Source organism: Macrobrachium nipponense, chromosome 39, assembly GCF_015104395.2.
Source record: "Macrobrachium nipponense isolate FS-2020 chromosome 39, ASM1510439v2, whole genome shotgun sequence".
NCBI lineage: Eukaryota > Metazoa > Arthropoda > Malacostraca > Decapoda > Palaemonidae > Macrobrachium > Macrobrachium nipponense.
This window is the reverse complement of record NC_061099.1, coordinates 58,945,004-58,960,793: the sequence shown is the minus strand read 5'-3', so window position 1 is coordinate 58,960,793 and position 15,790 is coordinate 58,945,004. Positions and strand designations below refer to the sequence as shown.

The following is a 15,790-nucleotide window of genomic DNA, read 5'->3' as shown; positions in this document are numbered from 1 at the left end:
CAAGGCAACACCACAACATACTATCTGTCAGCTTCGGAATAGGTTACAGTACTCTCAAAGTTCTCTAATACCTTCTTTTCCTGTTTTGTTATCTCATTGCAGTCAATATCCAAGTGTTCCAAACTCCACAAAGTTTCAATATCATCCTTTGGTTCTTTTAAACGAGTAGTCCCTTCAATCATAATTTCATCATCTGTTTCCACTGCCTATTTTGAAATAGAAACTTGAGTCTTCTTGGTGGGAGGAGAACTGCAGGTTCTGGTTACCATGTAACCAAATACTGTTGGTAGCAATACTAAATTCCCAAATTTCCTAAACCCTGAATGCACTGTTTACACATTGTCAACCCCTATCAACAATTCTATAGGCAATTGTTTCTCAACAGGTAGATAAAAATCTTTATCATCCAAGCTGATTTTCGTTTTGCACAACAACCTTAAATTCCTTTTAACATCTAATTTCTTTGTGTATTACAATAGCTTGTCTACCACTATACAATCCATATTTATTAATGTACCCCGGTGAGACACAGCGATGTTAACCATTTCATACTCTTTGATGGGTTTTGAAGTCAAATAACCTCTCAATATTCTTTCGGACTCTCCTGCTTTTATGCTCTCATAGTTATGTGTGAAGAGGAAGAAATGCCAAGGGACTCGGAGGAGAGTCTATTGGTATATATATACAAGCAGAAGGGAGATGTCATGGATTGTGGTAACTACAAGGGAATTAAACTAATAGAGTATGGATTGAAAGTTTTAGAGAGAATAATGGACGAGGGATTAAGAGAGAAAGTAAGGATCAAGAAACAGCAGTATGGATTCATGAGAGGAAGAGGGGCAGTGGATGCCATCTTCATAATAAGACAGCTACAGGAAAAGAGGCTAGATGGAAACCAGGAGCTCTATTGTGCATTTATAGATCTAGAGAAAGGATACGATTGAATCCCAAGAAAAGTGATATTTTGGTGTTTGAGGAAAAGGAAAGTCCCAGAAAAGTTGGTTAGGCTCATCGAGATGAAAATATAAAAGAATGAGCACAAAAGTGATAACAGCAGTTGGGGAAACAGAAGATTTTGAAGTTAGTGTTTGATTACACAGGGGGTCAGCATCAAACCCATTTTCGTTTGTGCTGATCATGGATGTGCTAAGTGAAGAGATCAGGAATGAAGAGCTGTGGGAGATGCTGTACGCTGATGATCTGGTGATTACTGCTGAAAATGAGGAGGACCTACAGAGAAGGGTTGGAGAGTGGCAGGAGTCTTTAGAGATGTGTGGCTTAAAGGCTAATGTGAATAAAACAGAGGTCCTGCTGAGCAGTAGGGAAGATAGACTGAATAATAATACAAGAAAGAAGAGGCTCAATTATAAGACAGGCAGAAAAATGTAAATACTTTGGATCTACTTTAAGCCAAGAGGGAGGATGTGAGTCTGAACTTGACGGTACCATAAAAGCTGCATGAGGGAAGTGGAGAGAGGTAACTGGAGTAGAGTGTGATAAGAAAATGTCAATCAAGCTAAAACTCAAGATCAATAACAGTGATAAGACCAGTGTTAATGTATGGAGCAGAAACATGGGTTCTGAGAAGAATAGAGGAATTAAAGCTTGAGAGAACAGAGATGAGAATGCTGAGGTGGATTATTGGAATATCGCTGCTTCAGAGATTGGAAAATGATGAAATAAGAAGAAGGGCAGGCTTAGTAAAGATTACAGAGGTGAAAGGAGAGTCACGATAGATGGTATGGGCATGTGTTGAGGATGGATGACGAGGAGGGAATGTGGAGGGCTTGGAAAGAACTTGTTAGAGAAGAAGATTGAGAGGGAGACAGAGAATTAGATGGCAACATAAAGTGAAGGAAGATGTGGAGAGAAGAGGTTTGGTGGAGGATGATGCCTTTGATAGAAGGCAGTTGAGAAGGTACATCAGGCAACCGACCCCTTGATGTAGGGAAAACGATGGGAAAGAAGTAAGTTCGGGGGCGTCTCCTTTGCAGCTTCTATGCAGCTCTAGGCTGCAACCCCTTTTCTCTTTCTTCCATCTTACTCTCTTTCTTCCATCTTACCCCTATTCTCTTTCTTCCATCTTACTCTCCATACTCTCCTTAACATTTGTTCCATAGTGCAACTGTGAGGTTTTCCCCCCTGTTACGAATATAAAACCTTTTCACGCTCAATTTCCTTTACAGTGATGAATGACCTCATAGGTCCTAGCATCTCGCCTGTGGCTTAAATTTTTTTATGACATGCCTATTTACTTAGAATACCAAGGGTAAGATGTTGTAAGTGAATTCATCGTGCTTTTTCATGGCCAGTTGCAGAACAAGTGGAATATATGGATGCTGGGGAGTGATGTTGTTTCTTAATTTAATGTTGATTGAATGTCAATAATTTCCGGCATTATAAAACCTCTTTCTTGTTTAGAATATCTGTGCTTTTCTCTGGGTAAAATGGACTGAAGTGACAGCAAGTTTGGTGTTTTTGAATCAGCCCATTATGTGAGTGGGGCCCTCCATCCTCATTTTGGCAAATAGATTAGTAAGGGATCCAGACCTTCCGCTGCATATTGTTATCCTGACTTGGGAAAGTTTCTAATTCAGGGCTGGGTATCTTTTTACCCCTAAAAAAATAGACCATGCCAGAAAAAAAAAGGAAAACAAACAAGTTCTAATCTTGGAATGAACTATCCTCTTGGAGGATAGAAATTCATAGCATTCATGTAAAATTGGAAGGTATAAAGCTCAGGAAAACTATAATTGGGAAGAAACTGTCGCTGCATCATGCAGTCCAGTGATATTTTGTTTGTTCGTTCAGAGTATATGTGGGAAGAGGTTTCCTGACAGGGGATTCCAAGTTGCTTGAAGGAAGTGGGAACTCGTTCCTTGAACTTCAAATAGCAGTGACAGAAATAGTGCCCACAGAAAATGGAGAAAAGAAGGGTATGGTCATTGATCAAGTGAATATGGCTTCGAATCAGCGCTATTAAGATGGATCATCCATAATATATGAGAGCAGTTATCTTACTCGAAAAAAAAATGTGAACAAAAGATATTTAATCACATTTGAAACAGTCCCATTTCAATGATTTTCATTGCAAATATTGTTTTTAATGACTGTTATTATTATTATATTGCTATTACTATTCTCAGTAATAATAGTACTACAGTAGTAGATGCAGGGTTACGTAACACCTGTACCCTGTGAGTTGGATCGAAAATACAACTCTGCCTTTTTCAACGACGTGGAGCAATCACCGTCACTTAAAGGTCATCTCTGCCCTGCTGGTTATCGACCTGCTTCTGGTCGCTTAATGCGTAATGAGGAATGAAGGAAAACGGGGCGTGGCGGCTGCTTGAGCTGCTTGGTTGGAAATGGATGCTCGGAATATGAAGCGCCACTTGGAGATGCAATGCCCGAACGTAGCCTTTACTCTATTTCAATTAGAAGCTTTCATTGAATCACTGTCATTGTGTTTTTTCGTTATTTCGATGCATTCGGTGTTGTAAATTATTCTGTATCTTGATTTATTGTTCGTTTTAACTTCATTATTATCAACTGTTAATCATTCCGATTAATTCCGTTTTAGTTTTCTGTAAAAGGAAACTATTGAGAATGCTATTTCTGTCCGCCCTCAGATCTCAAAAACTACTGATGCAAGAGGGCTGCAAATTGATATGTTGATCATCCACCCTCCTATCATCAAACATATAAAGTTGCAGCCATCTAGCCTCAGTGGTTTTTATTTTATTCAAAATTAATTTTAGCTAAGATCGTTTGTCTAGCACCGCTATTGGTACCAACAGCACAGGCCACCACCGGGCCGTGGCTGAAAGTTTCATGGGTCGTGGCTGAAAGTTTCATACAGCATTATACATTGTTTACTTGTTTAATTTTTAGTTGTAAGCTAATTAGTGTGAGGATGTGCATTTACCTGCCGTCACTCCCGTCAGTTGGGTCGCTACTTGTAGCTTTACACTTAAAAAACTATTTTCATGGTTCCTCCTGGAAATTTGTCTCTTCAATACTTCCAATGTTCCCTGGAATCGAGCTGTCAGTCATTTTCTCAGCATTCCATTCTGTCAGGTAAGTCTAGTTGATAAAAGATAGCCAGTTTTTGACAGTTCCAGGTATCATTTGCTTTACACTTAGTTGCCTGACTTTGATCGGTGTCCCGTAGGGGGGTAGTGTCGTCAGTGCACCTCATTCGGTGTAATGTAGGCATTACTTAAGGTCCGTTCATATTCTTTTTCTTCTATCTTACTGTCCATCCTCTCCTAACAATTGTTTCATAGTGCAACTGCGAGGTTTCCCTCTTGTTACACCTTTCAAACCTGTTACTGTCAATTTCATTTTCAGCGCTGAATGGCCTTAGTTGCCCCAGTGCTTGGCATAATGCCAAAAATCCATCCATCCATCCTACTTTGATCGGTGACCATATATATACTCAGCAGTTACAAATGCTGAGTTGGTGTTGTGGCTTCCACCAAGATAAATTCCCAATTATGAGGTTTAATTTCACCTGTTTTACTTATTTTATCCATTGTGCTTTATTTGTGGTTAGGAATTTATTACTGTAGTTGTTTTCAGTTTACTGCTCTTCGCGTTTATATCATATGTAAACATTCTATTTTGAGAAAATCTTCTTTATATTAGAGATAGGCAAGAATCAATAAACTTTTAAGGTCATAGGGTTCTTCGGTATATGGGAAAGGATTACTCAAGCCAATATTAAGCCTCCAAAAAGACAAGAAGAGAACAAAATATATACTCATTACGTAGCGCGTATTATCGAAATGAGATAGGCAGCTATCAGCGTTATTGACGTTATTTTATTCTTCACACTACTCCTACATCTACCACCACTACAACAAGGCTCTCGTAACAGGTTGCAGAGTGGACCGGAAAGACGTCAGACCTTTTGAAAAGGTTTAGAACAATCACCGGCTCTTAAAGGTCACTTTCTGTCGTCAGCTCCGCTGGATATCGACCTGCATCTATACTCTTAATATATAATGAAGAAGGACTGACTGGCAGTGAGCGATGAGAGTGGGATTATTGAAACGGAAATCTTGAGTAGGAGCGCTCTAAGAGCTTGCGTGTTGGCGATTGCTTTTAGATTGTGATTATATATATATATATATATATATATATATATACTATATATAGTATATAATATACTATATATACTATATATATATATATATATATACATATATATTATATTTAATAATATATATCTATATAATTGGATAAATTAAATATTAATATTATATATATTTTTCTATATATATATATAGATATATATATTATAAATTATATATATATTATTATTATATACATATATAATTTATATATATTATATATATATATATAATAATATAATATAATAAATATATATAATATATAATATATTATTATAATATACATTAAGGTATATATATATATATATATATATATATATATATACTTATATATATATATATATATAGATATAAATTATATATTATATATACACACATATACATTAATATATATATTTTTTATATATATATATCATATATGTTAACCGAAGGAATTTTTTTTAGTTAAGAAATGACTCGGCTCATGGGCGCGAACCACGGAACCAAGAATTCAAGACGCACGGTGAAGTGCTTTAAACCACAAGGCTATCATTGTCCGTCCTGAATTCTTGGTTCCGTGGTTCGCGCCCATGATATTAAAAGACATTTGTAGCTCGAATAATCTATATGAATCACTGTGATGTAATAATTATTCATATGGCTATGTTCGTCAAACGTTCGAATTTGCTAACATGGTATAGGGGGGTTGGATATCGATTCTAATTACGAATGACCGAGTTCGACGGTGATTTGTAAGGTCAGAATCGGTATAAACTACTTGTAACCTCATTTGTTAGCCGAATCGTTAACATACTGTCGTCTTGATTTCGTCCCTGTCCGTGAGGACGAAATTATTATCAACTAAAAAATTCCCCTTCGGTTTACATATATAGAAATATATCAATTCTGAGGTAGAGCGAATTAGATATTAAAGGACATTTGTAGCTCGAATAATTTATATGAATTACGGTGATGTGATAATTATATATATATATATATATATATATATATATATATATATATATATATATATATATATATATATACACACCTTTTATAGCTACAGTTAGAATGATATTTCCTGTTGGGTTCACAGTCTCCAAGGAACAAGAGAACTAGAAATAATAGAGAAATATACATTCTATTGCCAATACAAAAGTGCACAAACTAGAAACTACAATAGTTGAGAAATTTTTCTCCAGCACTTAGCGAACAAATATTCTATTTCTGAAAACGCTGTGGCCAGTGGGACAGGCGATCCAGTGGCCTTGTCTAGCGCAGACCCGAAGGTAATAAGAAGAAAGGAAGAAAAATGGGTTGGGCTTAATTCCGAAGAAAGTGTACACCAGTGGCTTGAAAATGGAAGGTTGCAATATAAGGGAAAGATTAATACTGAACCGTATGGGTTGTTGATTTATATGTATTTTGGACTGACGGTTGTTATGGGGCAGTGGGAAGGGGAATAAAAGTGGGTTCGCTTTGATCTCTGCTGAACAGTAACCGTAGAAAGCGAGATCGGAAATCCCCCCATTTCCGGGTGAAAAAGGGTTGACAGAACTGATAGAGTGAGACTGTATGTTTGAAGAATTTTATTTAATTCAGTCCTATACATCTGATAGACGAAAGATGCAGCATGGCCAATATGAGGCTGCTATTACAAGCTTAAGACATTTAAGGCCAACTGGAAAAAAGAAAACTTATATGTAAACGAAACGTCCAGTATCTAAGGTATCTAAGAAGGTGTAGTAATTAGAATTGTATGATCTTTGCAAGACAAGAATGAAGCACTGAAGCTGAACTGTCTTTTAAAATGCTGAGAGAAACGAGAGGTTCAAGTATATTTTTTATCAAACTGAACTGCAAACCTGGAGGGAATTTAGATCGTGGAGGCTATAACAACGAGGTACCTGATAAAGTCATGCAGATAAGCTCGCAAATATTAGTCCCAGCATGAAGAAATAGTAGTTCCTCGCTGGACGAGTGGTTTTCGCGCTCGGCTGCCAATCCGGTGGTCTGAATTTCGAATCCCGGCTCTGCCAACGCGGAATCAGAGGAATTTATTTCTGGTGATAGAAATTCATTTCTCGATTTAGTGTGGTTCGGATCCCACAATAAGCTGTAGGTCCCGTTGCTAGGGCCAGCCCTAGGAGAGCTGTTAATCAGCTCAGTGGTCTGGTAAAACTAAGATATACTTAATGAAGAAATAGCAAATGATGTTGAGCGCAAACAACAGAGGACTGGGGCGTGACAGAAGAAGAAAATCCTCCATTCTGCGATGACTGTTTTGTAAGACACTTGCTGGTCGAATGCCCCAGTGTTGGCAATCTTGGACATAGGTTCCTCTCTTGGTGACAGCGCCTCAGCGGCGTGGTTGGCATGGTATTAGCGTCCCACCTCGGTGGTCGCGGGTTCGATTCTCGGCCATTCCATTGAGGAGTGAGAGATGTGTATTTCTGGTGAAAGAAGCTCACTCTCGACGTGTTCGGAAAGTCACGTAAAGCCGGTGGTCCCTTGCTGAATAACCACTGGCTCCATGCAACGTAAAAGCACCATACAAACAAACAAACAACTCTCTTGGTGACGTAACAGAAGACATTTTAGCCTCGCTACAATTATCGGTGATGGTTGTGATGTAGAGCAGTTATGCATGTTTGTTAGGGTGGCGGGTGGTCGCCTGAATAAATTTTTAATTGTATGCATATGCAATATGTGTGTATGTATAGATAGCATATGTGAATAGAAATGATTATATATATTTATTCGTTTATTTTTTAGCTTTCTATTTCGTATAGCCTTTCTTGTTTTATGAGGCAGGCCTCTCGTTTCCTTTTGGCCTTGCATTTTGATCTTTTTTCCTTTCCAATCTCAGATAAAACCAGTGAGTTTTTAGTTTTAACTGGTTTTGACGCAGAAACAAGAACGCTCCGTCGAGGACAACATATCTCTGCCAAGGACACATAACATCCTAAATAAATTAGTTTGATATCAATACTATAACTTCACAGTTCTTCTTCTGGTGTGGGTCCTGTGGTGGGAGGTTTAAACAGTCATATTCTATGAAAGCTTGAATTTCAAGTCAGTTGCCCTGTGGGCTTGTTTCATATGAATAGATTTGTGGGCTTGTTTCATATGAATAGTTTTCATCTGCTGAATAAAATAAAAATAAAAAATAAATCCTTTATTAATCCATTCAGAACGGTTGTTATTTCAGTCCGAATAAACGTTCGGTACTTTTCCTGTGTTTTTCGTTATTTTTCGGCACTTATTTTTCATGGTATATGTTTCGATATCTGAAGTTCATTATGATCTTTATTTCCATTATCTATTTTGACTCTTTTCACTTAAGACTTCCACACTAGTTCTTTTTTTCATAATTAATGCATAATCAAGTTGGGTGTTTTTCGTTATTCATGCTTCAGCATTTAGCATTATATCATCAAATAATTGTTTAGCCCACCTTTATATCACAGAGGCGTCCTCAAGATACCCGAGTCACACACGAATTGTCTAGCGGAGTAAATGGAGCACAAACTTTTAATTCGTGGCATTTTGCTCCGTTTTTAACTCTCTCTCTCTCTCTCTCATGTGTTGTTTATACTCTCTCTCGTCTCTCTCGCTCTCTCTCTCTCTGATTGTTGTTTATTTTATCTCTCTCTCTCTCTCTCTCTCTCTCTCTCTCTCATGTGTTGTTTATATTTCCTCTCTCTCTCTCTCTCTCTCTCTCTCTCTCTCTCTCTGATGTGTTGTTTATATTTCCTCTCTCTCTCTCTCTCTCTCTGTGATGTGTTGTTTATATTTCCTCTCTCTCTCTCTGATGTGTTGTTTATATTTCCTCTTTCTCTCTCTCTCTCTCTCTCTCTCTCTCTCTCTCTCTCAGTGCCATTTTGCTTTTGCTTGGTGAGACGTTACCACGCACAGTCTGATTAATCAACAGATATCACGCGGTTTAACCATTCGTCTGGAAATTTATAAAATCTAGAAGTGTCGTGAACTGTCGGTGATAAGATTAGTGTTTGAAAATAGTAGTATAAAGCGTCTTCTAAGTTAGTTTATCAAGTGAAATACTGTAAATCAGATCAAGATGGCAGTAAGTTCCAACTGTGGAAAAAGATGGCGAAATTTAGCGTGTTTAGCAGATTCACAATACGATGAGGTAGCAGGAAGGGAGCTGGGATTTCTCATCTATGAGATCAACAACAGCCCTAACCAAAAAGATACAAAAGCATTCATTGATATATTAGAAGGATATGATCCTTCAAACTGGAACAAATCACAGAAAACATCTTGAAAATAATTGAAGAAGTTCCAATAAAATCCAAGTGGTCAAGAGACGCATAAAGAAAATATACATAAATCAACATATTCCGACAAAGAAAATGAATGAGGTGAACATTGTGAATATCCTAATTGATGCAATAGGAAAAAGAATGCCAAAACCTGATCAGAAAATGTTCTGCATGCAACATTCTGAATCATCCGCAATGTGCTGAAGTAATGCAGGATATGAGAAAAGATTCCAGAATATTTTGCTCAACATGTCTATCATGGATAGACAATGTTATTAAATCAAGACTGAATGTACAAATAGTTGAGGATGAAGAAGAAGAGGAAGAGGAAGAAGAAGAAGAAGAAGAAAAAAAAGGACAGAAGAGAAGTAAACAAAAACTGAAATGACAGAAAAAAATAAGAAACAAAGAACAAGATAAAAGTATGGATGCAGAGATACTCATTGATACTACATATGAGGCAATCAAGCAGGATACATATGAAGAAATAAATTACGACATGACATCACAAAAGAAAATCCCGAAGAGTCTCTACCCAGATCTGCACAATGATGGGAAAGAGGAAAAAATAGAAAAGAAAGACAAAGTCTGCAACCTTTTGAAAGAGGGAGTTGCAGATTCGAGAAAAGATGTTACTATAAACATCCTAGGTATGTCACAACTATGAATATATGATAAATGTGATACTATACTGACGGCTATGAGGATGATTGCAGAGATCTACATCCAAAAATATGCAAAAACCTAAAAGAAGGAAAAGGATGTAAGTTCGACAAAAAATGTAAATATATGCACCCTGTAGCCATGAATCAAAATCAAATAAATAATCAATCAAATAATAAAATCCAAATAAGAAAGAAACAAATAAAGAGAGGAACAAAGAATATCAGGTGAAAGAAAAAAGCAAGCCATCACCGCGATATGGAGTGTCAGTAAAATATTTCCAAGCACCAGCTCCAAGATACAACTCAAGAGATAAGAACTGTATTCATGATGCAAGAGGATATTGCAGATATGGAGAAAATTGCAGATTCAGACACAAAATGAATAATTATGATGAAGGAAGATCAAATATTATGGAAAAGTTGGATTTTTTAATGTCAGAATTTCTGGAAATGAAGAAAAGAACAACATACCGGAGCAGGAAAGAGACATGGGAAAATCCTTTTTATTACCCATATTAAATGAAGGAGAAAACACGCAAACCCTCATAGTGATGAATGCGCAGGGTTTAGTTACGAGTAACTCAAAAAGAAAAATGATGTACTTAGTAGACCTAACCCAATTGAAAAGAAAATAGATATAATGAATATAAGTGAAACCTGGTATTCCCAAGAGACTGGGAATGACGATCAAATAAAAGGGTTCCAAACTTATAGATCAGATAGAAAAAATAGGAATCAAGGGGGAACCGCAATATATTGGAAAGACAAAAAACAAGGAAAAATATATGAGAAATATAATAACTCAGATTGTGAACTAATATCGGTAGAATTTGATTTTGGAAAATTAATTAACATAGTAATATATAGACCCCCTAATACTAAAGAGTTTGACATACTAATAGAAAAATTGGATGATATATGTAGAAATCACAAGGGCTGGACTATTCTCCTATCTGGAGACTTTAACTTTCCTTTTGTAGACTGGAAAGAATGAATAGGAGATTGTGGATGTATTTATACATATAAAAAAGAGAGTAATAGTAGTGCAGAAGATAAGAGGCAATTCGAAAAGCTATTAGATATGCTACTAGAATACAACATTCAACAAATAAATCACCTGCCAACAAGAAAGGAAAATACTTAGACCCTAGTATTTGTGAACAAGGTGAATTATTTTAAAGAAATAACATAGTTTATAAATGCGAGTATTTCAGACCATAATGTCATAGAATTAACAGTCCATTCCAAAGCAAGTGAAAATAGAGATAAGCAAGAAATGAAAAAGTGGGAAGGATATGGAAAATACAACTTCTACAGTAAAAATATAAAATGGTCAGAAATAAATGAAGAATTAAACATAGATTGGGATAACATTTTCGTAAGTGATGACATAAGGGTAAATACGGAGATATTATATAAAATATTAGAGAAAATAGTGGATAAATATATACCGAAGAAGAAAAGTAAACATCAGTCATGCATACCAAGAGACAGAAGGATCTTGTTCCAGAAAATCAGAAAGTGGAAAAAAGGTCTTGCAAAAGCAAAAAATGCATGGAAAGTTTAGAACTAAAACGTAAGATAGAAAATGCAGAACAAAAGATTATACAATCAAAAGAAAATGAAAAATGGGACTTGGAAAAAAAAAAACCTAGTAATATCAAGCAAAACCCCAAAACTATTATACTCGTACGCGAAAAGAAGAATAAAAGAAGAATAGAAATAGGCCCTCTAAGAATTGAAGGAGATTAACGAATGAAAAAAAAGGAAATATGCAACATATTGGCAGAACGATATAAGAGAGAATTCACCCCTAGAATTGATATTGAAGATAATGATATTAGAAGTTAGAAGGACGAAAATAGTGAATATTTAGCTGACATAGATATTAATGAAGCTGATATTGTGCAGGCTATTAATGAAATTAAAAATGGAACTGCTGCAGGGCCTGATGGTGTGCCTGCTATTTTGTTAAAGAAAGTAGTTCATTCTATCGCAAAGCCACTTGCAATATTATTAAGGCAAAGTGTAGATACAGGCAAGATTTATGATGAGCGCAAATTAGCATATATTACCCCTACCTTCAAAAGTGGATCAAGACTAGAGGCAAGTAATTATAGGCCTGTGAGTCTAACATCCCATATTATGAAAGGGGTAATGAAGAAAAATATTATGAAACATTTAATAAAAAAATAATAATTTGTTTAATATTGGACAACATGGTTTCGTACCCAGAGAAAGTACACAAACCCAACTGTTAGTCCACCTTAGAGAACATATACAAAAATATGAAAAGCGGAAATGAAGCAGATGTGGTTTATCTAGACTTTGCAAAAGCTTTTGACAAGGTAGACCATAATATATTAGCGAAGAAAATTAGAAAACATAATATAGTGGATGAAGTAGGAAGATGGTTAAAAGAATTTTTACACAACAGAAAACAGATAGTTATTGCAAACGATGAGAAATCGGATGAAGCTAAGGTAATATCCGGTGTGTCACAAGGTAACGGTGTTAGCTGCATTACTGTTTGTTATTATGATTGCAGACATACACAGTAATGTTTAAGGACTCGGTTAGTGAGTGGTTTTCGCCGATGACACAAGAATAAGTAGAGAAATTACTTTGTGGGATGGAAGATAGGAACACGCTACAAAGAGACCTTAATAAGGATATGATTGGGCAGAGGGTAAATAGGATGGTATTTAACTCTGATAAATTTGAATCAATAAATTATGGAGACAGAGAAGGAAAGCTATATGCATATAGGGGACCTAATAATGAGATAATCACAAATAAGGAAGCAGTTAAAGACCTTGGTGGGATGATGAATAGGAACATGTTATGCAATGTTCAAATAGCAATTTTATTGGCAAAATGTAATAGGCAAAAAATGGAATGTTGTTACGGCACATTCAAAACAAGAAAAAGCTGAACACAAGATTATGCTTTATAAAACATATGTTCGTAGTCTTCTTGAATATTGCAATATGATATGGTACCCACACTATCAAAAGGATATTGCACAAATAGAGTGTACAAAGGTCCTTTACAGCTAGAATAGAAGAAGTTAAGGACCTTGACTACTGGGAAAGACTACAATCCTTAAAATTATATAGTCTAGAAAGGAGAAGAGAACGCTACATGATAATTCAGGCATGGAAACAGATGGAAGGAATAGCCAGAAAACATCATGGAGCTAAAATATCAGAAAGAGCAAGCAGAGGTAGATTAATAGTGCCCAAACTATACCAGGAAAAATAAGGAAAGCACACAGGACATTAATCCACTACGCACCAGCATCGATAATGCAGCGTCTATTCAATGCGTTGCCAGCTCATCTGAGGAATATATCAGGAGTGAGCGTAGATGTGTTTAAGAAAAAGCTCGACAAATATCTAAGCGGCATCCCAAACCATCCAAGATTGGAAGATGCAAAATATACCGGAAGATGTACTAGCAACTCTCTGGTAGACATTAGAGGTGCCTCACACTGAGGGACCTGGGGCAACCCGAACCAGATGTAAGGTCTGTAAGGTAAGGTCTGTAAGGTCTCTCTCTCTCTCTCTCTCTCTCTCTCTCTCTCTCTGATGTGTTGTTTATATTTCTTCTCTCTCTCTCTCTCTCTCTCTGATGTGTTGTTTTGTATTTCCTCTCTCTCTCTCTCTGATGTGTCGTTTATATTTCCTCTCTCTCTCTTTCTCTCTTTTCTCTCTCTCTCTGAGGTGTTGGTTTTTAATATCTTTCTCTCTCTCTCGATCCTCTCAGTCCCTCTTCTCTCTCCTTCCTCTCTCTCTCTGATGTGTAGTTTAAATTTCCGCACGGTGGGGTTATCTACTGTTTTTCTGCTGATATTCACCGCTGGAGGCATTTGTTGTGATATATATAACAGATAAAGTTTTAACTCTTCATTTTGAGGAAGGTGTGCCGAGAAAGGGAGCGGAAAACTGTTGAAAATGTGAGAAGGACCTGTTTAAAACTTTCTTTCCGTTGACGTACTGTGAATGGATCGCGCTTTGGTAAGGATACTTTCATTTTGTGGAAGAAGGAAACTGCTGGAGCGCAAGAAAGGTGCCAAGGTTTCTTTATCATTGGTATAAAATGATTCATTAGACTTTGGTGCCATTTTTAGTCCTTGGGATGATGTACATACATACATACATATTATATATATATATATATATATATATATATATATATATATATATATATATATATAATATATATATACTCACTTCGCGTGCAAGACTATATTCCACACGTATTAAGCCAGTATTGTTAATATCGAAGTTATTATACTTTGGGAATAATTTATACCCAAGGGGACCTATATTTATAAGTGGTTCTTGTCCAGCGCAGAAGTGCCTATCAGTAAAGACTCCTCTTGGGTGTAAGTTATTCCCTAGGTATAGAGTTACTGCCTGATTCAGTTGGTAATTCGTGAGGTGAGAATGAAACATTTGGTTAGTGTTAACAAATACGGTTATTCTAACAGCTTAGAAAATTTATGTTATTTGCTCGAGGGACAAAATATTAAATTAGTAGCATCCAAAAAGTCTTAGGCGTAATACAAATAATGAATGTTTTTTTACACCGACAACTAGAGCACTTACTCACTGTAAGACTAGTGAATCTGCTGGAAAGGTCTAATATCCTCGTAGAGTAAACAGTTAGTAAAATACAAGGGACTTGAACAACATACCAGAACATTTATGCAAGTGCAAAGAAAATTGTAGTTATCCAACACATCCTTGGATCCTAGAGCATAGGAATTTATTCCCCCAATATCAGTTCTTAGCAATGTCCTTTCGGCCCCTAGCTGCATCCCCTTTCGTTACTTATGCTGTACCTCCGTTCATATTCTCTTTCTTCCATTTTATGTTCCACCCTCTTCTAACAATTGTTTCATAGCGTAACTGCGAGGTTTTCCAACTGTTAACCTTTCGAACCTTTTTACTAGCCAATATCCGTTTCGGCGCTGATTGGCCCTCATAGGCCCCAGCGCTTGGCTTTTGGCCTAAATTCTATGTTCTATCTGTCCAGTATCAGACCTTCTGTAATCTGGTTTTTAATCTTAACCAGATTCCTAGCACAGGCTTTCGTGGTATGCTAAGCAAAACGAACCCGGACATTTGCGTACCCGTATTTTTGCGTCATTTTAAATACACTTTTATCTATACTGAATATTGCTTCAATATATAAACGTACATTTTTTACGCAGTGTATAGGTTTCATACCTTCAAAAATTTAACATTTTTTGTTTATATTTTCTAAAGGTATTTCTATTTATATCTTTATTCATGCTGAATACCAAAGGACATAAATATAGTCATCAATATTTTATTATTTTCTTCGCATGTTTTTTACATTTTAAAAACTTATATTTCATTTTATACTTTTTTTTAAAGATATAATTATGTTTCTTCAAAAAATTAAAAAAAGGTTAAGATATACTTTTTAAAGATTTAAAATAATCACTTTTAATCATACATGTAGAAGGTGTGCATATTATAAGCTACCCCTCTTAAGAATGACAGATTTTTTTCGGGATTATATTGATTATAATTAATCAGTGACTTCCGGCGTATACTGACCTTTTTATTTCTTGGCTGAACGGGAACTCATCTTTGATAGTCTGTTTTCTTTTTCTTCGCCTTAGCTTCTTTCTTTAAAGCATATATAATTGATTTCCAGGTGGAAGGGTGATGATGACATGTTATAG

At 36.1% G+C, this 15,790-nt stretch overlaps 1 protein-coding gene across 1 annotated transcript; it reads left to right on the top strand.

Annotated features, from left to right (window-relative positions):
- The first annotated feature begins 626 nt into the window (after positions 1–626).
- Positions 627–944, top strand: LOC135210475 (uncharacterized). The gene has a single exon (XM_064243367.1). The coding sequence runs from the start codon at positions 627–629 to the stop codon at positions 942–944; it is 318 nt and encodes a 105-aa protein (XP_064099437.1).
- The last annotated feature ends 14,846 nt before the right edge of the window (positions 945–15,790 follow it).